This window comes from Drosophila novamexicana, unplaced genomic scaffold, assembly GCF_003285875.2.
Source record: "Drosophila novamexicana strain 15010-1031.04,08,12 unplaced genomic scaffold, DnovRS2.1 tig00004554-arrow-pilon, whole genome shotgun sequence".
In the NCBI taxonomy this organism is placed as follows: domain Eukaryota; kingdom Metazoa; phylum Arthropoda; class Insecta; order Diptera; family Drosophilidae; genus Drosophila; species Drosophila novamexicana.
In genome coordinates, this window is record NW_020825051.1 from 2,069,500 (window position 1) to 2,097,435 (window position 27,936).

The following is a 27,936-nucleotide window of genomic DNA, read 5'->3' on the forward strand; positions in this document are numbered from 1 at the left end:
CTTGTTGTTGTTGTTTACCGCAACGTGATTTTTATTGGTGTTCATTGCGAAAATTGATAAAGATATAGCTGCACCTGCTTTTGCTTGCCGTTTGCTTGTACCACCTGACGTATGCGTATTCTTTCGCTTCACGTTCACGATAAACAGCGTTGCTTTGCGGCTCTCTCTCTATCTGTGTATGTGTGTGTTGTCTGGGTGCGCGCACCAGCCTTTGTTTATGCCTGTGCCAGTGGATTTGTGTGCTTGTGTGTGCGAGGAATCAATAGAAGCGTATACGCTTTGCCGGCCCAAAAAACGGCTACACGCAGCCATCAGTTGCTTCTGTGCGCTTTCATTGTGCGGTTGCTCGGCATTCCGCTGCGATCGTTCGAATTGAAATTTACGTGAATTTATATATTTAATATAAATTGTATTACATGAACATTTAAAATCGAGGCGTCACGTCTCGCGTTTTAAGTGAATTATTTGGCGCAGTTTTCTTTTTCAGCCGACGCATTGGCTTTGCAATTAGCAAATCGAGCGCAATTAAATTTCCACACACACGCACTTGTATTGTAGTATAGTGTGATTAAAAATACTGTGGCTCTTGCAATGGGCAATTTGTGATAGTGCGGCTCTTGATTATCTACGTTAAACGCAAAATCTAAACAGAAATAACAAAAACTTGCATTTGGCCCACGGACTGCCATTAGCTACAACATAATTTTATTAATATTATTATTATAATATTAAAATGTGTATGAATAAAAAGCGTAGCAGTAATAAATTTCTGGGTAAGTTGCAAATTAATATTTCACGCCATAAACTGGAAATTACTTGCCGGCGCTATACTAATAAAAATGATAAAAAAAAAAAAACACAAAAATAAATAAAACGAAAAACAAATGAACACTAATAATATGCATTTCCGTTGATGGCAATTGAATGCATTTCAATTGCATTTTAAGCAGCGCGCCAATAAAAATTAATTTTCATTACAATTAAGAGCATTAAATGCATTTGCGCCCTGTTTATTTACCAACACGTGCCGCATACTAAACACTGCCAGCCAACGAAATAGCCAGACAGTCCGTCACTTGACTAATTATTCCGCTCGCATATCGGAAACAACAAAAAACATATATTCAAAAAACTATATAAAACACAAACAATACTTGTTTGTTTGGCAATTGGCAATTTATTGTGTTGGAAAATTTATCAATGAATTTTTAGCATCTGCCTGTCATGTGGGTGCTCCGCCTTAAAAGGCATGGCCTATGCTTGTTTACTTTTAGTTCAATGCTTGGTGGATTGCGGATACATTTTTTTAGAAATATTCCACAAATATTTTGTTTAAGTTGTTTTGTTTTTGATCTGTCGAAAATATAAACACATTCTCTTAAACAGCTAAGGTTCAAAGTCAAGTGCGAAATACACTTAATTAAAAGAAAGGCAATTTAAGTTTAGTATTATTATGTATACGGAGCAGAACATATTCCTAAATAGAATTGGTGAACAAACTTTGCGTGAGAATTTGTAGCTATTCATGCAAACTTATATCAACTACTTGAATTTATAGGGTGAATGCCTTCGCACGTATCAGATACAAAATCAATATATGCCACATGTGGCAACACATAGATTCAAATTCTCCTTTTGATTTTAGTCTACATCTACTCTGGCATTACGTCAACACATTGCCATTGTGGCCAGGTGTTCTTACTCTTGACATGCCCCTGTTTGCATGCAGGATAAACTATAATAGCCAAGCGTGAAATGAAGAAACGAATAAGAACTTGAGGTAATTACACTTACAAATGTACGCCCAACAAACTGTAATTATGGCACAGCACAACTCAGTCTAAAGCCCAACATGCCAAAAGACTTCAGCTATTAAAGTCAAAAGGAAATTAAATGTGCCCAAAGAATTATTAGGCCATAAAGCTGGCAAACATGACTTTAAAATGCGTTTTTCTTGTTGCCTTTCAACTTTTTTTTCGTATTAATTTAGGCATTTTCCTGGTTTGTAGATAAATTAATTTCGCTAAAAGCCAACAGATTTTGAACACATTTTTAATTTTGTATGTACGCTAAGAGCCGCCTGAATAACACCTAACACCACTCGAGCTGCGAGTTGTCAGTTTGTCAGGTCTGACTTTAATTCAAAGCCTGGCATCTCTGATTGATCCGACCGTTAAATACTGGAGCTTAATTACAAGCACGTATAAACGCAGCTACTCAATGCAATGAATGCAATATTAAAATGTGTTGGTTTTTCATTTAACTCAAGCCCAATGTTTACTTGGGCTTTGTAAGTTAATAACATTTATTTAAAATGAGAGGCACATTACAGATTACTGCGGACACGTTGATCCTTCAGAACATATTAAATGAGTATGTGAACAGAAGCAGTTTATATATGAATGAGCACATTTTCTGAACTACGTTTGACAATTGCACAGAATGAACAATAATTTATAAGCATTGTAACTCCGCTGAGTTGTCTAATTGCGTCAATTACAAAAGCGGGAAAATAAATAAATAAAATCTTGCTTGTCATCTTTTCAATGCCAAGCTCACAACATTTCCAGTTAAATTTATTTCCAGTGAAATTTTGTGTAATCTGAGTTGTTGTTGAAATGAAAACGGATAATGCAAGGAATATATTTCTCATTAACTGGTCAGGGGTCAATAATAAACCTTGTTGATATATAATATTTAATTTATATAATTTGCGTCAGTTTCCCATATCAATTGCAAGGCACATGTTTTGCACTAATTACAAATGCATAAAAAATGTTACGACAAGCGGTTGCCAGCTCTAGAGGCGTATTTTTAGCCGATGTGTTTTCTCAGGTGACAGTTGAGGGTTTTCAAAATTTGATAGTCTACTTATTTGGGCAGCATACCGAATATCATTTAAATTTTCCACACGTGCACCCTTGATAATTTTTGGCAAAGGCCACGGATATTCGATGAACAGAAATATCTGTAAAGTTAAATAATGCAAATGTTCGAAAGTTTGTGCTACATGCAACTTTTTCTTTGCGGTTTGCAACAAATGTTAAATTCCTAATTGTTAGCCCTCGCTGGTGAAAACTATTTAAAATTATTAAACATTTCCTTGAATTTTTGCTGTTTCGAGTGAAAACATTAAAAGTGAATGTAGCCAAAATCTAATGAGAAACGTGATTTTATTTAACTTGCATACAAATCGACTCAAGAATTAGCTGATTTCAATGACGGGACGTGCCCTTTGTACTGCTATTAACCGGGTAATTTCTTTGTTAAAAGGGCAAACCAAAAGGTCACATTATTAAAAGGTAATTGGACAATCTTATCAAGTAAGTGAACCGAAGAGCTGATTGATTAGCTGGCTGAAGTGGAATCGATTTTTGAGTGCTCACACTTAGTTTCCTATCCTATCTATCTATCTATATACCTACCTATCTTCTTTAGAAAAATCAAAAGAAAAAACAATACAAAAAAAGAGCAATGCAAATGTTGTTATGGGAAAAGTGCGACCCCTAATATGCTAAAGTACTGAAGCGTTCTTGAATATGTCTGCAATGAACAGCAGTTATTTGGATATTGATGCACAATCTGACTTTCTTATACCCTGTAAACACCACGTTGGTTTAAAGAATTATCGAATTCCCACTTCATTGTTATGCATACGAGTTTGAATCTGAAATGCCATCTAGCAAATGAAGCCTTGACTTTCACTTTCATTAAGCAGAGAGGACTTTGCCCAAAAGTGTGAAACCCCTTTCAACATATAGATGTATCATAATTCATAATATAATGTTGCTTAAATAGATAATTTTGGTGATAAGAAAAACATAGCAGCAAAAATTTGTTTGCTGCAGATTAAATGTTGGGCTATCATTTATAGAATATACATTGCAAGGTATCTGTTAGTCGACAATGATTTGGTATACATTCGTTTTGCATTTATTTTGCATAGTATATGCACGAATTTTCTATTTTTAGTCTCTCTTATACTATTTATTTAATTTAAAAGTAATGTAATGTTGAGTTTTCCACTTACCAGCAGAGAAAAGTTAAATTAATGACCACACTTCACATCAAAGATGTTTCGTCTTGACAAACTTAATAGTTTAAAACAATTTACGAAAACTTTAATTTCAAGAAGAATATGCTGCCTGGATGAGTTATGAAGAAACAAAGTGAATACATTTGGCTTTAAAGAGTTCTGTGAATTTAAGCAAAACAAATATATAGGGACAAGACACAAACAAGTAAGAAGAAGAACACAAATGGGGCATTGTAATAAAGCAGTTAAAGGCAACAAATATTTGTGTAGCAAAATATTGTAAAATTTTACAGTATAGCTTTCGCATTGCCATAGATTCTCCTGAATAATTTATTAGGCAAAACATTGATGGACAGCAGGGTTTACAATTGAAGAACGTTGTGAGCAGTGTGTAAGTATATGATGTTCCTTGCCGGGACGACAGGTCAACGAAAGGCGAAAGACAAAATTCTCTGAACTACAAGTAGTTTTGTATGCAAATTTTATACGAACAGAGATTTAAGGCTGATTTCTGAGAAATATATTTTCTGTTTGTTAACATTCAATTTAACTTTATGATTTATTCAAATACTTGCATTGGATGAATTCTATTTATTTTGCTATAATAACAATTTCAATCAGGCACGTTTGCCCGCAAGGGTATTCTGTCGTCTCTTTGCTTATTTTATTTTTTTATTCATTTATACTATATACACATTACTAATAGATTCAACCTCTGACCGGTGCTTCGGGCACCGCAGCTGTTGCCTCAGTCATTAGTCAAAATTCGAGTATTAGACATTGACGAGTTGCCCGGCGGCTCTATAAATGTGTATTTATTACGCTGTTCACATTACACGATTGTTATCGGAGCCGCAAACCGAATGTCACCAACAACAATTAGTTACATTAAATATTTATTAGGCTTGTCTGCGCTATTTGTCCGAGTAGATAAATGAGATGTCTAGACCCACGGTATTAGGCGGGGCAGACTTTTATCAGGTTGATTGCATGTCTTTTTATGTGATGTGTTGCATTTAAATGTGGTGCTTACATTGATTCATATCACATGACGATGCCTTCAGTTGGATAAAAATTCGTATTTACTTTAATAGGCTTAGTAAGACTTGTTACAAGTTTCATCTGTTCCCTTCGCATGTCTTGGGCTAGGTCTTGAGCGAAAATCTCAAAGCAAGCCCAAAACGGATGCTGATGAAGCTTGTGTAAGAATATGTTGCAAAACTATGTTAATCCAATTAAAAAATTATTCCACTAACATCGCACATTGTGTGGCAGATTCCGCATACGCCTTGTAGCACAGCCAAGCACATGTATGTTAAAATAATTTTAATTACATTTACACAAAACTTTGCAGTTAACATTTTTGCAGCGCATAAAGAGGGCCGGACTAACTTGTGCGTTTAGCTTTATGGTTATAGTATTTGAATTTCTAAAATACTTGTTAATATTAATATTAGCTAAAGTTAGTGTAAATTAGCAAAAGCGTGTAAGGCACTTGCCAAATGCATTTTAAATGGCTATTTTTAATATTTAATATATTTTTGCAGAAGTGCATCCCACTTCAAATAATAGCCTTAAGCCTAAACCCTCTTGCTCCATTTCTCTTCAGTTAGCGCATTTTGTACTTTTTTTTGGTTTTGTTTTGTTGGTCATATTATAATCCGCTTCGTCAGATTTATAATACTTAGCAGCTGTGTCATAAAGTTGCGCAAATTTTGTTGGTAACAGACAGTAACAGGTAACAGGCAGAATCTATAAGGTAAACATAAATAAATTCCGTGTAAGCCTTAAGGAATGATTTTGTTATGCACACGAATTTCAATCAAATAAGTTTTAGCCAGAAATTTTAAAAGACAGTTCTAGTCTTATATATAGTACAGGTAAAGCGTACTTTCCCGCTAAGCATTTACTACACAAGCCTTTTTCATTTGTGAAGTGCGTTTTCCAGGTGTTTAGACTTAAAATAAACATGCCTCCAGCTAACGTCAAATGTATCAAGAAAATACATTACCAATGGCAAAAATTATGAAGCGCAAAATCCTAAGCTGAAATCACTTAGCGTAGTCCACGCGGCACTTGATGGCACTTTACAGATTTGCCTTTTCCGATGCAAACAGATTTTCCTAGAACTGTCTGATTGCTCTTCACTTTATAATAAGCAACTTCATTGGTTGTAGTTTGGCAAGCAAATCAGCCGAATAAGCTGCATAAGCTTAGGGATTAAATATACTCTGTTTAATTTGCATGGCATTTTGGTTTGCTAATTCGCCAGGGGCCTTAGCGAGTTGGACTGAAAAATAAAGATCGCTGCAGTCGGGTACTGAAAGACTTATTAAAACTTGTTCAAGCTGTCGGCCAAATAAGCAGATGAAGATTCATGATATACTACGTCTCAGTTGGCGTGGCTTTATTTTCCCAATACTTTATCTCAGCAGGGTACAAAAGGGTATCCAATTCAATTTTGAAGCCCCCTAATTCAATGCCCCAGTTGGCGTAGCTATATATTCCACGCAGTTAATCTGACGAGGGTATACACGGTTCCCAAGCTTAAAATCCCTAAATTCAACACAGACAAAACCAAAATATCGTTCTCACATCCTTATATATGCATATATTTTCATATACGTGTATTTAATGCCCTTTAAAGCATGCTTTATTACCAGGCCTGTTTGGCCTGTTTAAGATATTTATAAGTTCCTCCTTTTTTTTTGCGGCAACCTGTGAAAATATAATTAATAACTTTACTTTGGTCACAGATCTGAAAATGTCAAAAGCAGGATAACTTGTCGCAACACAACTGCAACATGTTCGAGTGGCAAACAAGCTGCCTGCAACTTGTTGTGTTTTGGCTTCAAGTGACGGCAACTTAAGTCCTGGGCTCCGACTCCATAGACACTTGTTTTGCGTGGCGTCGTCGCACGGTTGATAAAGCCCGAAGACGAACCCCGTTGCACAGTTGATAACGAACACTCGCGCGGTTCGGTTGCGCTTTTAATCCGGCATCACCTGAGGAAAAGTAGCCAAGAAAATATATTTTTTAAGGTGGCGCCACATTTGAATCGCAACGGTTAAAGGGTTTCGGTTGAATATTTAATTACATTTTGACACGCTCTTGTGGCCTCGGGGCAAATCAAAGAAATATAATTAAATATCCAAGGGAAAGTTATTAAAATTTCGGAGCTTAGGACCTAATTGCCAAGGGTGACAACTTATAGCACAGCCGGGTAACATTCGCATTTATTACAATTACATTTAATGCCAAAACCACACACATACGCCCCACTCCAGCCCAATTGCCGAAAACATGCCCGAATACTGTTTCCTTTGGGTAACTTGATTTGCTTTTCCCTCTTAATTTTTTTTTTTGCGTGGGTGTGTGTTAGCTAAGGATACTTTCATTGGACCTTTACTGCCTTTGTTTTGGTTTTTATTTGCTTGTGATTTTATATAACGCTCGAAATGCAGAAGGCAGATCACGTGGCATCTTATTGCCAACCACCGCTGAAAATGCCTGCCACATGACTGAGGAAGACGCACTGAATCTCATCATCTTATATATACTGTTGTGGATCTTTGACTAGTTTGACAGACATTAGAAATACCTAACCAGTTCCCTGAAGGCACAGCAAGGCAGACGCGAAATTGAGTTTATTATGAGCAGCAGTCAAAAGCCTCATAACTTTGTCTTTAAAACCCTTAAAGGACCAACATTAAATATTATAATGAGCTGAGCCCGAATAAATGAAGTGGCACGATAATTAACCAAAAACATAAATGCGCCCAATGTTAAATTTTACTTTAAAGCTAAGCATACAAGTTAATTGAATCTGTAATTGTTCTAATTAAAAGCCATTAGGCTAAGCGCTCAGGGCCGCAGGTCAAGAGTATCATTATGATTTAAGATACTTCATTAAAATTTCATTTAGGTTATTTACCATCTCTGCAGGCTAACCGGAAACTTAAATATTTAATAAGTTCATACGCCCAGGGTAGACGAGTCCGAAAAGCGCCAAGTGCGTAAGAAATTAGTGGAACGTTGTTCAAATTTTCGCCCTGCTGCACAAAGCTCAAATTGACAGCTTAGATATTCCAATGTGCTCGGAAAAATGCTGAGTTTCCCAGAAAATTTTTCACAGACGAATGGACAAAATGGCTTAAGAGGGTCAAGGAGCCGACAATATGTATAAGCGCTTGTAAATGTAAATCTGGGAAAAATTCAATTTTTTTTGCATTTTTGAGCTTTTCATGAATTCATAAAAAGGTTTAACTATATAATGGTACAGAATATTACACAATATATACATAAATACAATATAAATGCATTTGTCTGTAACACTCTGTAAGGGTTGCTTTTGATACCCTTTAAGAGTAGCTCTTAAATTGGAAAAACGTTTGCATTTATCTTTCGAATTAAATCTTTTAAAGCTGGCCCAAAAATTGTTAAGAAAATATAGCTGCGATACGTATCTGTATCGATGGCTCGCACTTATTTATGCCTCTTTTCATACCATTTTTTGGGTGTGATTTGAAAAGTGCAAAAAAAAAGTTGAAGCTCAATTTCAAAGTCGGTTTACTCTTTTGTTAGTCTCCACTTGAAAATTGGCCTTTATTGGTCCCAAGGCGTATTACAGACACATAGCATTAGACATGTGTAGCTCCCTTTTGCGCTTCTTTATTGTGCCTGCAAAGTTGTTGTATTTTTTGTGTGCCTGGCTCACGTGTGTTATACTTAATATTAGCTATTTAACGAAATTGAAAATAGAAATGTCTACTGATGGCAGCTGTCCTTTTGATGCTTAGTGTGTGTGTGTGTATGTGTGTGTGTGTGTGTGTGTGCAATAAGTACTTCTGCTATGAGCCTGTGAACTTTTACTTTGATGTCTTAAATCTGTTTATCGTAGCATATTTCTGTTTTAATATGCGCCATTCAATAATATTCTATTTATAAGTATTTGAAATATTTGTTTTTATTTCTAGCCTGGACTGTCACATATGCACAGGCTCTCTGAACAGAATCGATGTCCTGCTGTTTTCGAGGGCATCTGTCAATTTTATAAGTGTATTGAAACGACCTATGGGGCGTGGGGGGTCTGGGGACTCGTAGCTTGAGCTGGCAGTCAAGTTCTTTTGTTGCTATGCTGAAACAAATTTTAAACTTCTGCACTTAACAACCTTTCTTGCTCGTAAGCTGGACTTTACAAATTTATATATGCGCCGCTTGGGTGGTAGGCTTTCATTTACATTTATAACCTTTAAGCAGGCAACATTTTATATTCGCCTAATTAACTGGCCGCGGAAGTTGGCCACCGTGAAGGTGGAGCAACAACACTTTCTTCACAAATTGTTGGCTAATTTAAGCCGTGTCCTTCAAGCTACCTAATTGATTATGTAATTTGATAATGTCGAGCTAACGGTACGTTCTTAAATTCGTTACTTAAAATGAGACACAAGCCCCTCACCAAACGCAGAATGCCAACGCAATGGGTTTTTATGGCCAGTAACACACACATAGATAACACACCCTAACACAGTGTTGTGTAAGTCATAAAGCTGCTGGGCTGCGCTCGCCTTGGGCTGATAAAATGCTCCTCTTTACCAAGTTAAATGAGTTGGTTACTCATAACCGATGTATTGTTGTGCAACACCTTCAACCTTAACCTTCACACACCAAATGGCATATGATAGGAGGTTGGCACACGTGTTGTTGCCACAAGTCTTCTGAATATAATCTGAGCCGATAACAATGCGGTCCTTTTTTTTGTTTTCTATTATGTTTGGCCCGTATCCTTTTTGGATTCACATTTTATATGAAATGTGGCTTATTTTTTGAGGTACGCACATATTTAATCAATTCCGGCCTGAACTGGCCGTTAGTACTGATTTTAAGTTAAAATCTGGCTACGCGTTTGTAGAAATGTTTACAAAGGACAATTTGCCGGAACAAAAGCAGCTGAATCTGCTTAGTGAATGGAGTTCTTCAGTTAAATTACACTCTGACTTTACTTGACACAGGCACATAAACACACATGCATATGCATGTATATGAGCTGAAACTCATCTGGGTACACGCAGCTACCGTAACGAAATGGAATTTATGTGTTTTCATTAAAATTACAAGCCAAGTTTCAGGCTGGACCTCTAAATGAAATTTCCAAACGTGGGTGTCATATACAAATTTGTATACAAATATATTTTGCCTTCTGGCTGGAATGCGCAGTGAGAATTCAAGGCCAATAGCTCAAAGTAATCATATTTAAATACTTTCATCATAAGCAGCGCATAACACATAGTTTAGGGTCCACTCAAAGACACTGCAGGGTATTTTGTTTAGTTATATGCCATATTCTCTTTTGAATAAAAGCAACAAAATATTATTATAGCCTTCTGCAACAGCAAATAAGTCCCCTAAACTAGTTATGGAGGCAACGAAAACATCAACTACTTGCAATTGCCGTCAATATAAACTGACCTATGGCTATTAAATGGTGGCTAACATTCGGTTACGGCACAAGCTCTCCCTCTTGGCCACAGGCTATACTTGACACGAAGCTGGCAGCTGCAGACGGTGCTGGCAGCGGTGTAAATATGTGTGAGGGGGTTTTTCCAGTCGTTTCAATTATGTAAAGCAAACTTTCGTATGCGAAAGCTGACAGCTGACTATAACTCATGCCAGGTGACCGTTGGGCTAGTATCTGTGGTAGCCACTGTATGCACAAAAATTCTGAATGCATTTTTCTCTAAATTCCTGCAGGAAAGCTTATTTTATTTATATTTGTATGTCAGCTTTATATCATTTCATTTCCTTGACTTATTTATTTTCAATTAAATAAGACATAATTAAATTGTTCTTTCTTTCATATTCTTGCTTTACCCAACTTGAAAAGAACGCTAACGAAAAAAATACACTAATTTCTAGAAATTCAAATTTCTGTTTATTTTTCACAATTTTGATTGTTCGCTTTAGTTTTTATGCTGCATTATTAAAACTTTTAGCAAACACTGTGTATTTTCGCATTTCGGGGAAAATGTATATTGTTGTCATTTGGTTTGTCTATTAAACTTTATGCGAATGTCAAGTAATTTCTCATTTGAAACTTTACTTTTGTATCCACTTGCAGTTAACAGCTGTGGCAATAAAATGCATTGCACATCTTAAATTAATTTCGCTTTGGGTGAAACGAATTTGGGCTAAAACCGAAAATTTGCACAGCTTTATAAATTGACGACAGTTTATCTAGCGGAAATCCCAGAAAAATAATCAATTCAACAACAACAACAACAAGAACAACAAGACCAGCAGCATGGAAGCTGATATAATATATAATCAGCATATACATGAGGAGCTGTTGCCTGGCGCTGAAGAGGAAGCCGAATTTGGTAAGTGTTAACCCCTTTTTCATTTTCTTTTTCAATCGATTCAAACAAGCCTTAAAGGCTTAATCATGCTGGCCTTATCCATCATACCATGACAAGTTGGGTTTTTGTTGTTGTGCCAGCAAGACGTCCAAATTGTGGTCTTTGGCTTTAGCCTCGAGCTGGCAAATCAATTATAATATGTTGCCAGCTGCAAAGTGCTCAATTGAAGGTTTTAACCAATACGGTCCTTTAAAGAGCATAGGCAAACTTTTAAATAAGACTCATAATTTTCAGGCAAAACTATTTTTTACGAATGAACGTTCAGTGGCCTTTAAGCTTTATAAAGTTGCATGCAAATACAAAAGCCCAGTGTTCAGAACTTAAAGTCAATTATTATGATATGCCTGATTATAAACTTTTATATGCCACTCTAACGTTGCCAACTAAGAAATGCGTGCGATTATTCTGTGTCTGTCATTTCAAGAGCTTGTCAATTATGTAGTTTTTGCATTGCGTTTGCTCATTTACCATTATTCCATTTTTGCATTTTTCAATTTTTCCATTTATCATAGAACGTCTGTATGCGGCTCCCGCGGAAATTGTGGCGCTGCTTTCCATCTTCTATGGCGGCATTAGCATAGTGGCCGTCATTGGCAACACGCTGGTTATTTGGGTGGTGGCCACCACACGACAAATGCGCACCGTTACCAATATGTATATTGCAAATCTGGCGTTTGCGGATGTCATTATTGGACTATTCAGCATACCATTTCAGGTGAGCTCAAATGCTGTTTTACTAATTAAGTTACCCATTTTTACATATTTTCGTCTAATTCTAATTATGCAAATGTTGACTAAATCGTCGAACTTTTAAGCCAACTGCCGGCTAATTGGGCATGGATGAAAACCATTTTGATAGTAGCAATTGCAAAGTTATAAATATTGCATGGGAATCGTCATGGCATTAATTAAACATTGCGTATACGCAATGTCCGATCAGGCGGGCGGGCTGGCAGGCAGGCATGCTAAATAAATTGAGTTTCGCTGATTTTCGACTGGATGTTAACACTTTGTGCACATAAATCAGTTTAATGGCATTAGCCCAGTTTTCATTTTCGAATGCCGTCGCGTTAATATTCCCTTTATGCCGCACTCACACTCACACCCACACACACACACATCCACACACATCCACACACAGCCACAAACACCGATTTCACTATAATCGAGCATCAATTTAATTTCCGGTGCTTAAACACAGCGCCCGTACATTATTGGGATACATATTTTGACAGTTTCGATGAAATCCAGCGGCACAGTCTCTGCTGGCAGCGACAAGTCATCTACCAGCCTGCCCTTTGCCTAAAATTATTCTGATAATGGCATAATCAGTTTTTCGGCTTTAGTGTTAATGGGATTAGCATTTTGTGTCAGCACAGAATGTGCTAAGTAACTTCCAGCTGCATATTAAATTCGAGAAAAATATATATCTGGTTTTCATGCGTCCAGACAATTCGCATTGTCTGCCTGCCTTCTATTAATATCGAATCGCATTTCTCGGCTGAGCATTGTGAGGATAACAAACTGAATATCAAATTTACATCTGCATATTTAAGTGAATGTACATAATTGAGAATGGAAAATGCATTAGCACAAGATAAAAATAGTTCTCAGGCAGTGTCGAAGTTTTAATACCCTTACATCCATTAAGGAAAAACCAATTTTAAAATAAAAACTTATTCGAGCTGTGAGCTGTATAATAAAGTATTCCCAAGTTGATATTTGATATTGTGCGCAAACGGTTAAATTGCTAAGCTTATGTCTTTAGTCAGACCAGATCAAAAGTTGGAGAAAAGTTAGCCCAACAAATAGACATACAAACGGACCAAACGACTAAGTTAATCAGGAATATATAAACCCTATACTATTGGCAGCTTGCCACAAAATTAAAATACCCTTTTCCATACTCTATTCAATTTATGAATGAATTTCAAATAAGGAATACGCTTAAGGGGGCTTAGCAAACACATCAATGGTCGAAAGCTGATTCGAATCGTTTCAAAAATACTTAAGCACAATCGAAATTGAGTAAAATTTAAAAGAATGGAATAGTGGCACACTTGTGTATTTAATGTACACACTAGTTATTCCAACTTTGCTGTGCTGGTGACATGCACTACATTCATTTAATTAATCCATCTCGGTTGACTTTCAGTCAACAGCACTTAATCTTTGGGCCTCAAGTACACAGACAGTGCAATAAATATTCATTAAGTGGACAGTTAAATGGCAGCTGCTGTCGAAACAAATTGCCGTTTGTTAACAATAAGCTGAGCGCCGCCTATAATTTGATTTAAATGGTTGATCGCGCCCCCGTTTACATCTGCTCAACTACGCCACTGGCGAATGCTGCAGCAACATGAACTGAACACACCGCAGCACCACATTATGCGCGTTGCGAAAATGCAAAACCACGCCAAAATAACCCATGTTGGCCCCCTCGCAGAAAACCTGCCATAAAACACACACAAATCATAGCATGCTGTCAGGACGACGAATCTATGCAATCCCCATAGTTGTCGCAATTTATTTTGGTCTTTCAGCAACTGGTTTCTATGATGACCGCTGCGCTTTTTAAATTTTTCCAGAAGGATGTTGTTTGGCTTCATGAAAATTTGTTAATTAATTACAAAATGTCACAGCCAAAAATAAGTTTAATGTATGTGAATAAATCAGGCAACCAATTATTTAGAAAAAAGACATCTTGTCAAATTTTTACAAATTTCAATAACTCCTCAATCATAACTCAGGGGTAAAAAATGATTTATTTATAGGCCGTTTAATTAACTTTTCGCAAACGTGACGATAAAATTGGTTAAAATTTGCACAAGTTATGGGGACACATACAGGGTAATCTTTCAGGATCGCATTGTATTTAAATGATAATTAAAAGAATTTAAAGTAAAAAGGTTGACCTTATTAAAAAAGAAATCACAAACTATTTCCTTCATTTCGTTACCCCAAGGTGTCAGTGGCAGCTAAGCGCAGCAGAAGTAGCATAGTGTGTAACAGAGTAAATTTGACTTGAGTATTCAACTCTTTTGTCTTTTTCAGTTTCAGGCCGCGCTGCTGCAACGCTGGAATCTGCCGTATTTTATGTGCGGCTTCTGTCCGTTTGTGCAGGCGCTCAGCGTGAATGTCTCCGTGTTTACGCTGACGGCAATTGCTATCGATCGACATCGGGCCATAATTAATCCATTGCGGTAAGCCAGCCATATGATGACTTAATAACGAGTTTGGTTTTTCATTAAAATGTGCAACTTTTTTTTTACGTACATACATACAATTTTTTCTTTTCCTGCGCAGCGCACGTCCCACCAAGTTTATATCAAAGTTCATAATTGCGGGCATTTGGCTGCTGGCGCTGGTCTTCGCAGCGCCATTTCCCATAGCGTTTCGTGTGGAGGAAATAACCGACCGTTTTCGGGGTAAGTGTATGACCACACTCGTTTACCATTAAGTTCGTAATTGCTAAAGTACTTTATATCGCAGAGAATGATGTCTACTTTAATTTGACGCGACCATTTTGCATGAACAAAAACCTCTCCGACGAGCAACTGAAGGCGTATCGTTATGCTCTGGTCTTTGTGCAATATCTGGTGCCATTTTGTGTGATAAGCTTTGTCTATATACAAATGGCCGTTAGATTGTGGGGTACACACGCTCCGGGCAATGCACAGGACTCGCGTGACATAACGCTGCTCAAGAACAAGAAAAAGGTCTGTTGAGGGGCACGCCACACCACCAAATGATTTAAGTTCAGTATTCTAATTGGCTTGCTATTTTTATTGCAGGTCATTAAGATGTTAATTATCGTTGTGGTCATCTTTGGATTGTGCTGGCTGCCGCTGCAGCTCTATAATATATTGTATGTAACAATACCGGAAATCAATGACTATCATTTCATTAGCATCGTCTGGTTCTGCTGCGACTGGCTGGCCATGAGCAATAGCTGCTATAATCCCTTTATTTATGGCATATATAATGTGAGTACTACTAAGTGGTTTCAATTGCTTATCGTTGATGTAGTCGTGTTTGCTTATCTCTGATTGTTACTAAGCCGACTCTCTCGTGTAGCTCAGCTCAGTGCACACAAAACAATGTAGTACAGTGAGGACTCGCTGCTGGCGCACCAAATACGATATTAATATAAATGTCCCTTGAACATGTCGCCTGTTCGCATAGCTCTTAAATAACTACTCTACTCTACTCTACACATCAGACGAAATATCATTAAAATTGGTTCCACTAGTTAAGCCTATTTCCTAGAGAACACGCGTTACAATTACTATGTTCTATTATTTTTGAGAAATGGTAAATAAAATAATTAGCTCAATCTAAATTTGCCCCTTCCGAAAAGGAATCTCCAAACATTGTCCACTCTAATTAATTAAAAGCACGTTCTACTGTTGCCAATCAAAAAACAAAGAAAAAAATAAACACCTACCGAAATCCGAGCAGACGCACAAAGCCCAAAGCTAAAGTCTGCAAATCGCAGAAATAAAAGCGCAAATATTTTATTTCTATTCTGAAGTGGGCAAATGGACGTACCCAAAATCGATAAAAAGACAAATAAGTGCACGTAAACTTTTTTGTTCCCCAAATCCAGACAATGGCATCTGTTCACGTGAGGGCCGCCCATAAAAACATAGATATTTTAGAGGCAAAACTTTGCCGACACAAACACCAAAATGTGTCAAGGCGTCGAAAAGGAAACAAGCCCACGATTGTTGCCAATTATGTTGTTTGCGGATAGGTTAGAGAAGTTTACTTTAGAAGCCCAAGTGACAGATGGTACCACAAGTAGTAAAATCAGAGCTCAACATTCATTAGTAACTTTTTGGCTCAGGAATGTATGGCATAGAAGCTCACATAATTCTGGTAGAAGCGCTAATGGAGAGCATCAACTCAGGCTGGTTTCCAAATGCCAAACTCGTATCTCTTTGCCAAAAGTTAGTTAGAGCTATTTTTCTGGCACCTAAAATTGATTTTGCTTCTTTAAGTTTTCTTTTACAAGTTTTTATTGTTTTAAAAAAATCATTAATATTAAAATTCTATTTATTTTATAATTTAGACAGAATTGAAATTTTATTTTAAATATTTGCTTCAGACTTGTAGATGTTGTAAAAAGTTTTCTTTCAAGTATTTTATAGCCGACTCTTTGTGGAAAACATATTCAAGAGTATTTGAACATAAAAACTTTATCTTTTTAATCGACTGGGAATTTAACATGATGTATTAAATTCTATTTTAAAACCTATGTAAGGGTCCGCTGAAGGCATTAAGAAATCGTTGGGTCGCAAACTTTGTAAATATTTTATTAGACAAAAAAATACAATTTACGCTTGTCTGGAATTTGTGTATTTCAGGAGAAATTTAAGCGTGAATTCAACAAACGCTTCGCCGCGTGCTTCTGCAAATTCAAGACCAGTTTGGAGCCTCACGAACGGACCTTTTCCATGCACACCCGCGCCAGCTCCATACGGTCGACCTATGCCAACTCCTCGATGCGTATACGCAACAATTTCTTTGCGGTTCGGAATGCAGGCAATGGCAAGACGGGCCTGAATATTGGCCGGAGTGCTTATCAAGCCAATGGCAATGGCACTGGCATTGGTAATGCCAATGAGACCAGCAGCTACAACAACAACGGACACCAAACCGTGGTAACATTTGCGGGCAGTGGGGCAACGATGCCGCCATGGAGACGTAATCAGTTTAAGCCACTGCATCCGAATGTGACTGAGTGCGAGGATGATTTGGCACTTATGGAGCTGCCGTCGACCAGCGAGGAGGTGCCCCCCAGCATTGCGGAAGCGGGTATGCCGCTGGCGCTGTTCAAGGCCGAATCCCGAGAAAGTTCCAGCTGCATTTGTGAACAGGAATTCGGCAGTCGAACGGAATGCGATGGCACATGCATTCTCAGCGAAGTTTCGAGAGTGCAGCAGCCAGCAACAAGGGGGCCAGACGGCGTTGGAGGCGTTGGCTCCGGTCCGGAAAGCGAAATCTTATGGCAGCCAGTTTAGATAGCGCCAATGAGGCAATTGGCTTTGACGATTTTCTCTGTGATTTCGAAATTATGAATTGTGATTACAAATACAATGTTAGCTATTCTGAATGATGTGCATACTGAGCACAAGTCGGTCGTATAGCTAAAGTGTGAGTACTTTCCTTAGCTGCAAAACCATGTACAGTATTATATATATACACACATATGCAAACATAGATATTCAATGTGTTGGGCAAAGCATTCCACAAACACAACCAATTGTATGTAATATTAAAATAGAATAATGTGGAGCATAATTCTAAAATTATATTTCAATTCACCGCAAAAGCTAAATGAAAGCAGAAATTGAAGCTATTCAAAAACTACTTTAAAACATTTGATTAAACTAAGCATAAATAGTATTAGAATCGTATCAAAATACAGCGCATTAGGCAATTTAGTTGAATTAATAGGCACGCGGAATCAATTAAGTAGCATTAAAATATAAATTATTGAATTAGTTTTTAAACGATATCGATACATTTATATATATGTTTATATATATAAATATATGTATTTGTGTAAATCTGTGTGCGCGCGTTTTTGGCATCAAAAGGCTAATTAATGTAATTATTGTATTAAATTACCAATAAAAAGTATAAAAACATTTCGAGTCATTAAACAAATCGAACAAAAACGTGTCCGTCTATTAGGCTTGTCTATGTCCTGTTAATTACCGCACATTTATTGATATAATTTCATAATAAATTCTATCATCATTATATTAATTCATTCAACCATAATTTCCATGCGAGTTGGTTTCTCATAATTTCATTGAAATTCGTTTTCAAATTAAATATTAACGGAAACTGCCAATTGTCAGTTTTGAATTTATGGCAAGTGCTTCAGCTTGAAAATGAGTTGAAGCTTTCTGTTTGGGCCATCAGGAAATGCAATTTGCCTCATAAGGCATTTGGCTCAAGCTATAATGCTTTCGATTAAAGCCAAGATGCAAGCTTTTTAGCTTGAGCTAAATGCATAGCATAGCGTAGACCCAAACCGGATATAATAAAGAACGGAAAAGTTTAAGACACCATTCACGAAGCTTTTGCATGCCAAGAAATCTGAAAAGCTTTGAACGACAGGGTGCTATGTGCTTAAGTTATGCGTGTTCCGTTTAAAAATTTGAAAAGCTTTCGCTTTTTCGTAAATACGTTAAAGAAATATTCAAATTACCTTGCAGGGTGATGTGTGTCTGACATAAGTATTTTCCGTTAAAGAAATCTTAAATGCCTTAACTAGCAGAGTGTATCACTTAAATATATTCTGTAAAACAAATCTTAACAGCTATGAATAACAGGGTGCTGTGTGTCTTACTTCAGTATATACCGTCAAAGTAAAACTTCAAGGCTTTGATAAACAGGGTGCTGTGTGTTAGACTTAAGAATATTCCGTTATGAAGCTTCTAATACAAATATTCCTTGATTTTTGTAGACTTACGGGCAATATGATATATAATATAGATTTTCCATTTCTTATTTAAGGGCAAAGTTATTTCCATTAAAAATACAAGGCTTTAATATTTCTCGTAAAGTAAAGCAGTTCCAAAACAAAGTTTCAGTAAAATCAAATTATAAAATAATCTGCATATAATATATATGATATTAATCCCATATTTTAAGGTTCATTTTTCAATCGATGTTATAAAGTCATATATATATTTTAAAGTTTAATTCTACATCACAATTTATATGCAAAGGTCGCGTGTGTTTTGATTAAACTACCCTAATAGCTGGACAAACAAAGGGAGCTATTCTGGTTGACAAACACTAACAAAATATGACAACAGCAACAACAACAACAGCAACAGCACGAGTGGCACGCAATAGTCGGCATATGTGCGGCTCTTTTTATGCCACATGCAATCAAACAACATATGCTGCACTCAGAGGCACACACAGACACACGCATAGACCCTTAGATATACACTGCAAAGCACGCAATGAACTGGCAGACTGGACATGGACATGTACATGAATATGTCGGCCGTGGCAGCATTTAAGCTTACACTCTCGCTCTCACACACACACACACACACAAACACTCAGACACACGTAGTGCCTGCAACGCTTATTTTCACATAGATGGACACTTGGTTGCATGAGCACAGCAGTGTCCTGGCACCAGGAAGAAGCCGCACGGGCTGTTGATAATTGAATAATTAACAATGTTTAAAATAGCTGAGAGAGCGTCTAACGACAGCGGGTCAGGAGCTGAGTGGGGGTGAGTTACGTTAACGTGACTGCCACTGCCAATGTGTGTGTGTGTGTGGGTGCGTGTGTGTGTGTCCGGTGCAGGTCAGCAGGTCAAATGCAACCGCAATGTCAGCCAGAGACCTCAAGAGCATTTAGTTGAATAACTCGCAAAGTAGACCAGCTACACACACACACACACACACACACACACACACACACTCATGAATATATATATATATATATATATATAATTGGCTTAGTATTGCTTCTAAATAATTAAGATTCGGTGGGAAAATCTTCAAGGCACAACGATTGTCAGTTATTGATTGACAACGTTAGCTATATCATATTTCTAACAATTAGAAAGCGATTGTCGCATTTTTCAATGTGTTCCCAGCCTTGGAGCTGTGCGGTTCGTTTTCTTTAAGTGTTTATACAAAAATGCCCAAGTCAGCTGTGAATAAAGGTGCGTACGAACAGCTTAAAGCTGAAAGATACAAGGCTATATAAATTATATCCGAGGTTATATCATTTAGAACCAACGCCCCGCCTGTCAGCTGGTTCAGTTGAAATTGGTTTTCCACAACCTTGAAACCTGGTTTTTAACTTACAATTGCCCATTTATGCTGAAAATATTGCAATCCGTATATATTTTCATATTTAAGATTCGGGCTAAATTTGATCTTTACACAATAATATTTTTGTCTGTGTCCGTGGAAAGTTTTTTATTTCGAGCTATTAACCAATTTGGTTTAAAGCTGGCAATATGAAACGGCTTTCAACTATGATAGAAAATCAGTAGAACCATCTTCTACAAACTAAGAATCACATATTGAAAACGTTGCAACACCCTGTATATCATCTCTGAATGGAAAGTCGGGGCTTGAAGGACTGATAGAGAATCAGTAGAACCATCAGAAGGCATTTGTATCTTGCACATATTGAACAAGTTACAACACCCTGGTTTCCAACTCCCGACCATATGATTAACAATTGCAGCACCCCGCAAGGCTTTCTCATCGACAAGCTCTTCGCGTCGCAGCAGTGGCAGCAACACGGAATACTGCGAGGCATACACAATGAGCAATGGCACTGGCACTGGCACGAATATCGATGGTGCTGCAGCTGCTGCTGGAGTTGGTTTGGGCACGCCCACAGCGACACCAGTTACGGATTTCTATACGGATGCGACGGTGCTCATTACGGGTGGCACGGGTTTTGTGGGCAAAGTGCTAACCGAGAAATTGTTGCGCGCCTTTGGTTTGCGTAAAATTTACATGCTGATACGCAGTAAGGACAACATGAGCGTGCAGGAGCGTTTGCAGGGATTCCTCAATGAATCGGTAAGTCAATAGCGATCTGGGGAAATGAGTTGCCGCCAGTCAATCGACTCTCCAATCGACAAACCCACCCCACCACACCTCATCACAATCGGCACCTGGCTGTGAACAATGCAAACTCAATGGAGCTGCTGCTGTTGCTATTGCAGATATTCAGTACAATGCGCGTGGAGCGACCGGAGTTGTTGGAGAAGGTACATCCGATACGCGCTGATTACAGTGCCATCGACCTGGACATTGATGCCGCCGACCGTGCAATGCTCTCGTCTGAGGTCCAAGTGAGTATTGCCATTCGCACACTCGATTGGAGGAGCTGGAGTTTTGTTGCCTGTTTCTGTTGGCAATTCAATCAATAGACTTTTGTGTGAAACTTTTGTGTGTTTGCCTATCTGGGTTGGATCTGGCCTGCTATCCTGTCTGACTGTCTCTCTGTCTGTCTGTCTGTCTCTGTTTGCCTGCTCAGTCTGTTTGCCTATCTGTCTGTCTCTCTGTCGCTCTGTCCATTTGTCTGTTTGTGCATTACGTTACGTAGCGCTGCCTGCCAAAGGCAGGCGCCATGTTTACGACAACAGCATGCAGTCAGTTTATTTCCTTTTTATGATTTTTCTCTGTACAACTCACACACACACACACAGACACACACACACACACACTCAGTCACTCACACAGCGAAACCAAGGCACAAAATATATATTTTCTACTTTTCAACAAAAATTGAAACTCGGCACGTCGTACTATGAAAATGTGTGTGCCTGCTGCTTCTGCTGGTAGTTCTGCGGCTCTTGCTGCTGGTTATAAAAAACAATATATAAATAAATGAAAATTCCTGTGCATGCTTCAAGTGTTTGGCGTGCGCGAGCCATTGTCCTGCCAGTCGCATCCGTTCGGTGCTTTAGTTCTATTTTGCATTTTCTTTTTATTTTTTATTTATATTTTTGTATTTTTTTTTTTTTGCTATTTGCAAAACATTTTGCATACAAGTCACTCACTTCCCCATGTGTTACAGTCGGCAGGATTCGTAGCGTTTAGTCCTTGCGCTGTTTTAAAACTAAAATTGCTTTGTTGTCGATGTTCAATGCAGCAGTTGCATGTGTAGCCATGTCCTGTGTCCTGTGGCCTGTGTCCTGCGTCCCGTGTCCGTGCTGACTTTGAGGTTATCGCCGAATGCAGCCAACAGGATGGGCTCAAAACCAACTGCATCCTGCAAGCGCTTCTGTTTTGCATGCTCTACTCGTGCATTTTGCATGCGCTCTTGTTGTTGTTACTGTTGCTGGCATCTTTTTTTTGTTCAATTTTAATATTCATTGCGTTTTTTGTTTGCCTCGCTGTCTAGATTGTCTTCAATGTTGTCGCCTCGGTGAAATTCAATGAGAAACTAAGCGATGCTATTGACATTAATGTCCTGGGCACCAAGAAGATACTCGATTTGGCTATGCAAATGAAGCAGTTGAAGGTAAGTAAGTGTCCATTTTAAGCATACCCAAGATTCTAATCAAATATGTAACCAAGTGAATTTTTGAATTCGGGAATATAGAAAGAGTAAAATAACATAATTACTCATATTCTGCGTGGAAGTACTATAGAAAATCATGGACATTTTAGCGACAGCATGAAACATGTTAGTGTAAATTTCAGCTCTTTTCAATTTATTCATTTAATTATTTTCATTCTTTGATTTAAAATTATTTCAATATCCGAATTGCTTACATTGAATACCAAAAAAAAAAATTATTTCAATCAAATAAGTTTTAAATATTTCACTCAACAAATACTACTTTTTCTTATATACAAAAAGTAATTGCTTGAGTTACGTGTGATGTCATTTTAGAGAAAACTAAAATGCCTGCATTTTTAGATGAAAATTTATATTTATTCAGCATCATTTTATTTTTATACCCTTGCATAAGGTATTATTTTAAATAATCTTTTAATTTTCATTCAAATTGGGTCATTATTTATTTATCAATTGTTTCTATTGATTTTTGATTTGATTTCAACTACATCAAACAAGATCAGGCTATCAGAATTATGTAGATCGTGTAGCCAAATTTAGTTTTGTTAAATATTTGGCGAGACACAGGCTGCCTTTTAGCGACTCTTTATGTTTAATTCAACCGCAGTATTTACGAATTGTGGTTGTCATGGACTTTTTGTGTGAAATTAAGTCAAATATTCGCATATCGCATTCGAGATACATATTGCCCATATCTGGGAAAATATTTGTGTATGCATTTTCATTTTTACAACTGCCTTTGCAATTGGGTGTGAGTGTGTGTGTGTGTTGGTTGGTTATATCTGTGTTTATTTTTTTTACTATACTGCCTTTTTATGCTGTTGCATATTTTTACGGCTGCGGCGTGCAAACAATTTCAACACAATTCAATCAACACTCGACATGCTGCCTCATCCACCTCCGATGCCACTTCCTACCCCCGCCGCCTCCTCTGCCCAACTTGCCGCCCGCAGTCATTCGTGCACATTTCGACACTGTACTGCAACTGCAATCGCAAATTCATCAAGGAACAAGTGTATGAGAATGAAATTGGCTACGAAAAAATCATGCAGGTAAGTTGAAAGCCGCTGCAGCACTTATAAGACCAGCCGGGAATGGTGGAGGGTAGCTTATATATTCGTATATGCCCTGCACTTCAGAACAAACAGGCCAACAGCACTCATGAATATTATTATTATTTTAAACGTGCCTCTGCCACCTGATCTGATTGGCTTAACAACAATTTATTTTAATTAAAAAAAATAAAAACTCAATGATTGGCAATCAGAATTGATGGAGTCTCGTTTACAGATCTATCGCACCTTCGATGATGAAACGCTGGAGAAGCTGCGTCATTGCCTAATTGGCCAAATGCCAAATACGTATACGATGACCAAGAAATGCGCCGAAAATTTGGTCAATCATCGAGCTTTTCATATGCCCGCGGGCATATTTCGGCCGCCCATCGGTAAGTGTGGGTGAATGATGGGTTTTGTAGCTGGTTTGCGGCTTTAAAGTTGACTTCACAAACTAATTGTCAGATAATTAGCCCAAAAAACCCCTGGGCATGCAAGAAACTTGTTAGATTGCGCACAACAAATTATACGAAATGCTGCAGCAGCTGCCTTCGACTTGGACACGAGCCCCAAAGGATCAGTGGCTGCTAGAAAAAGGAATATTTAAAATTTTTGTGAAAAATAGCAAACAACGTTGCATTTCGCTACCAAAGTCGCAGAGTGTGCCATGGTTTAGCAGATAAATGCATGTGGAAAAAAAGTTTTGCCACCCACCCTCCCCCACTTTTTTTTTTGTTTAATTTTTGCAACGGCAACGAAACGCAACGTAACGTAACGAACGAAACGTAACGAAAACAAAGCCCAGCAAAAAGTCAGAGCATGCCTGACTTGCCCGGACTCCAGAGCCCCGACTTCATCTAGAGCCGCAGCCGTACGGCAACAGCTTCAGCTACAGCTACAGCTACAGCTCCAGCTACAGCTGCAGCTCGGTAACAAAGCGCAAACAAATTTTCATTTATTTTAACACAAAAATGCCAAAGCATCCTAGTATCCTGCGCTGCATCCTGGCTGCCCCCACCAGCAACAGCAAATAGCAATGAAAATAAAAAAAGGTTCAAGTGCAAAACTTGCAATTGGGAGTCAGGCATATCAGCTACCAGTTGGCATAGGGTTAAGAAGGGGAATTTAGTTTGGCTTTATTTTTTTAGTTTTGTTTTTGGTTTTTGTTTTTGCTGGGCTAAGGGGACCATTATCGCTTTTGGCGTTGTCTAAAATCAACAACAACGGTCTCCGGTCTCTGGTCCAACACAGCAGCCATTAATTCTTATTTATTTGCAGTAATGTCAACGTACAAGGATCCATTTCCCGGCTGGACTGATAATTTGTACGGGCCATCAGGTTTATGCACTTGGTCAGCCCGGGGACTCGTACGTTGCATTTACGGCACAGCCAGCTGCAAGTCAAATATGGCGCCTGCCGATTATGTGGTGAATGCAATGATAGCATCCGCCTGGGATATTGCCAGAAGGTGAGTACATTTTGCTTTTAAAGCGTACATTTCTATAGAAACAGTTTTGATAGAAAGATTACTGGCGTAAATATTTAAAACATGCTGCTACCTAATAAACATTGATTTATTTGATCTAATTCAATAGCTATTCATTTGACTTGGTTCTCCCTACCCAACTTACTTATCATCTTTAATGTAATTATAGTTATCTTACAGTTGTTTCTTATGCACTCGGAGAGAGTATTTTAGTTTTTACATAAGTTTTGTAACATATAAAGTGAACGGGCTTAACGTAAGCACCACAATGGCTCAATTTCACGGTTACTTATATAGAATTCATCAATCAGCGCCCCCTTGGGGCCTAAATACTATGACAAAAGGTCAACAACGAGGTTGTTGGTTGATATGATATATTGACCAATCATTTCAATTATTAGTTACAGTAGGCTGTCTACATCTGAGAATATATGATAATCACACTCACCAATTGCGAGTTTTATTTTCTGCTCACAAGGGTATTAAAGCTGGGCCGTGCCTAAAATAGCTCAGTTAAATTTGCTTTTGCTTCCATTTATTATTGCAAAGGCTTAATTGGTTACTCTAGCAGTGATTATTCTGACAATTTATTCCATGCGCCAACCAATATCAGTTATTAATATTGCTTAATGGGAGTCTAAATGAATAATTGGATATTAATTTGCCCATACACCATTTCATTATAAATAATACATATGTAAAAATAAATTCCTTTTAATCAAAAATAATATTTTAGATTTGAGCAGAGTGAAAATAAACTGGATGGCAAATCAGAGCTACCCGTTTACAACTACGTATCCGATGTGAACAATATTACCTGGGGCCAGTACATGCACCTGTCGCGTCAGGGCTTTCACGAGCCATTCGACAAGTCGCTTTGGTGAGTCTGGCAACTGCTTAAACACACTCACACACACACACGCATACACACTCGTCACATGTGTGTACTTGTACTGCATGCTGTTGATATAAATATTCTTTGTTGAATTTCTATATTGTGGAACGTTATCCGCACGAACCATTGCCATATTGCATGCATGTCTAATCCAAATGCTTAAATATGTCTCTATTTCTCTGTGGCGAACATTTTGGAAAATTTATCTACACTCTGCTAATACCTTGAAACAATGAAACCGAACACATGCCAACCTTAACTCCCGTCCACCCAAAAAAAAAAAAAAATGGAAAACGAAAAACGAAAAACCTACCAAACATGCGACGCGTCGGCTACCAAACTGGATAACAAAACCCCAAACCACGAAAAACACGAAAAACGAAAAAAACGGCAACTAAAACCCAACCAAATCGAATGGCAATCGCGCTGGTACAACGAATCCCAACTTGGACAACGAACCCATTGGACCGCATTATTGTCACAGGTGCTTCTCGTACGTTATAATACCATCGAAGCCTCTGCATTGTGCAATTGCATTTTTCTTGCACAATATCCCAGCTTATATTTTAGATTTAATTGCCATGGCCACCGGACAAAAGCGCATGTAAGTACACGCACAGACCCGGGCGGGGGATATCGATATAGTGCCCTATACATACACACAAATAGCGTTTTATTGAGTTAGTTTGTGTGTGCCCTAAGTTAGTTGCTGCTATTGTGGATTTTGGGTGCGCTACATTCAACGGATTTGAAACGCAACATTGAAAAGCAATTTCATGCTTTCCAGCTGCTCTCAATGCGCGCATATCAGCTATGTTAGGCGACCTGTCTCTGATCTTTAACTTATATCTAAAGACTCAAGACTCGAGGCTGCGAACTTAAAATAAGTCTTCGATGTTTTGATTCAGGTTAGATCTAATCTCTGCCTAAAGGTTCAGTACGATGTTAATAATTCAACTATAAACTGTAGATATACCGGAAGACATTTTTTTTTCTTTAGCCAAACCTGAATTTGAATAAATATGCCACGGTTCAGTTGTTCGTAAACTAACTAAGCCGGTTCAAGGTTCGTTTCCGAGCCCATTTGCAGCCTTGATTTGAGTAAAAAAATATAGTTAGAGTATAAGCGAGGCTATGTATTAATTGTAAATGGTGCCACCTGTCGTATGCGTTATATTTAACAAATTGCAATTAGAGCGCATTACCAAAGCCATTTGACCATTGCTTATAAAGCACCTGAGCTGTCTGGCCTGGCAGTTTGTGTGTGTCTCAATTAGCAGCGGGTCATCAATACAGATAGCCTGGCATTGTTTGTTGTTTTTGTTGTTGTTTTAGCTACGTGAAGGCATATCGGAAAATCTCGCGCATAATCAATATGATGGCTTGGTTCGGGCTCAAGGAGTGGAAGTTTGCGCATCGCAACATTGACGAATTGAACGAGCGTCTGCCCCTTGGGGAGCGTGAGATGCTGCAGTTCAACATAGCAACGATTAATTGGAGTGAATATTTTCGCTCGTATCTGAGCGGCATCAGGCGCTACTTCTTTAAGGATAACGCTAACGATAATAAATTACAGCAGCGCAAAACTATTTATCGCAGGTGAGTTGCCGACCCGAGACAAAGAGAGACACAGACAGAGAGAGAGAGAGAGAGAGGGAGAGAGAACGAAACAGAGAGCGTGCACTAAGTACTTTTTAATTACACTTTGTTTGCTCTCTTACAGAATGCTGGTGCTGCACACGCTGCTGAAGACGACATTTGGTCTTTCATTAATTATGTGCATTCTGCGCATTTATCTCAGAATTTTCAAAATTATGCCAAGGATTGCGCTGTAAAAGGCGACCCTGTGCCATTATAAATTATAATTCAAGCGCATAACGTTTTAATAAACTCGATGGCAAGCGATTTCTTAAAAGCCGTTTCAACTTTGTCTAGCATTACTCATATGCAA

At 38.0% G+C, this 27,936-nt stretch overlaps 2 protein-coding genes across 2 annotated transcripts; both read left to right on the forward strand.

Moving 5' to 3' along the window:
• The first annotated feature begins 374 nt into the window (after positions 1-374).
• LOC115769580 (RYamide receptor) lies at positions 375-17,965 on the forward strand. The gene is made up of 8 exons (XM_030714455.1): positions 375-773; positions 11,155-11,413; positions 11,965-12,167; positions 14,507-14,655; positions 14,759-14,880; positions 14,945-15,171; positions 15,247-15,438; positions 16,822-17,965. The coding sequence occupies exons 2-8, from the start codon at positions 11,338-11,340 to the stop codon at positions 17,476-17,478; spliced, it is 1,626 nt and encodes a 541-aa protein (XP_030570315.1). The 5' UTR covers positions 375-773; positions 11,155-11,337; the 3' UTR covers positions 17,479-17,965.
• Positions 17,966-20,137: 2,172 nt separating this feature from the next.
• LOC115769456 (fatty acyl-CoA reductase wat) lies at positions 20,138-27,820 on the forward strand. The gene is made up of 11 exons (XM_030714268.1): positions 20,138-20,162; positions 20,696-21,039; positions 21,186-21,314; positions 22,370-22,489; positions 23,503-23,601; positions 23,840-23,996; positions 24,883-25,072; positions 25,827-25,970; positions 26,470-26,589; positions 27,321-27,584; positions 27,709-27,820. Exons 1-11 carry the CDS (start codon positions 20,138-20,140, stop codon positions 27,818-27,820), a joined length of 1,704 nt encoding a protein of 567 aa, XP_030570128.1.
• Positions 27,821-27,936: the final 116 nt, after the last annotated feature.

Bases quoted from the DNA above. Each gene is read 5' to 3' on its own strand.
- LOC115769456 (XM_030714268.1), top strand. From the start codon at position 20,138: ATGCCCAAGTCAGCTGTGAATAAAG. The intron at 23,602-23,839 runs GTAAGTTGAAAG...TCTCGTTTACAG, and splicing joins GCTACGAAAAAATCATGCAG to ATCTATCGCACCTTCGATGA. The intron at 25,073-25,826 runs GTGAGTACATTT...ATAATATTTTAG, and splicing joins GCCTGGGATATTGCCAGAAG to ATTTGAGCAGAGTGAAAATA.
- LOC115769580 (XM_030714455.1), top strand. From the start codon at position 11,338: ATGGAAGCTGATATAATATATAATCAGCATATACATGAGGAGCTGTTG. The intron at 14,656-14,758 runs GTAAGCCAGCCA...TTTCCTGCGCAG, and splicing joins GCCATAATTAATCCATTGCG to CGCACGTCCCACCAAGTTTA. The intron at 15,439-16,821 runs GTGAGTACTACT...TGTGTATTTCAG, and splicing joins TTATTTATGGCATATATAAT to GAGAAATTTAAGCGTGAATT.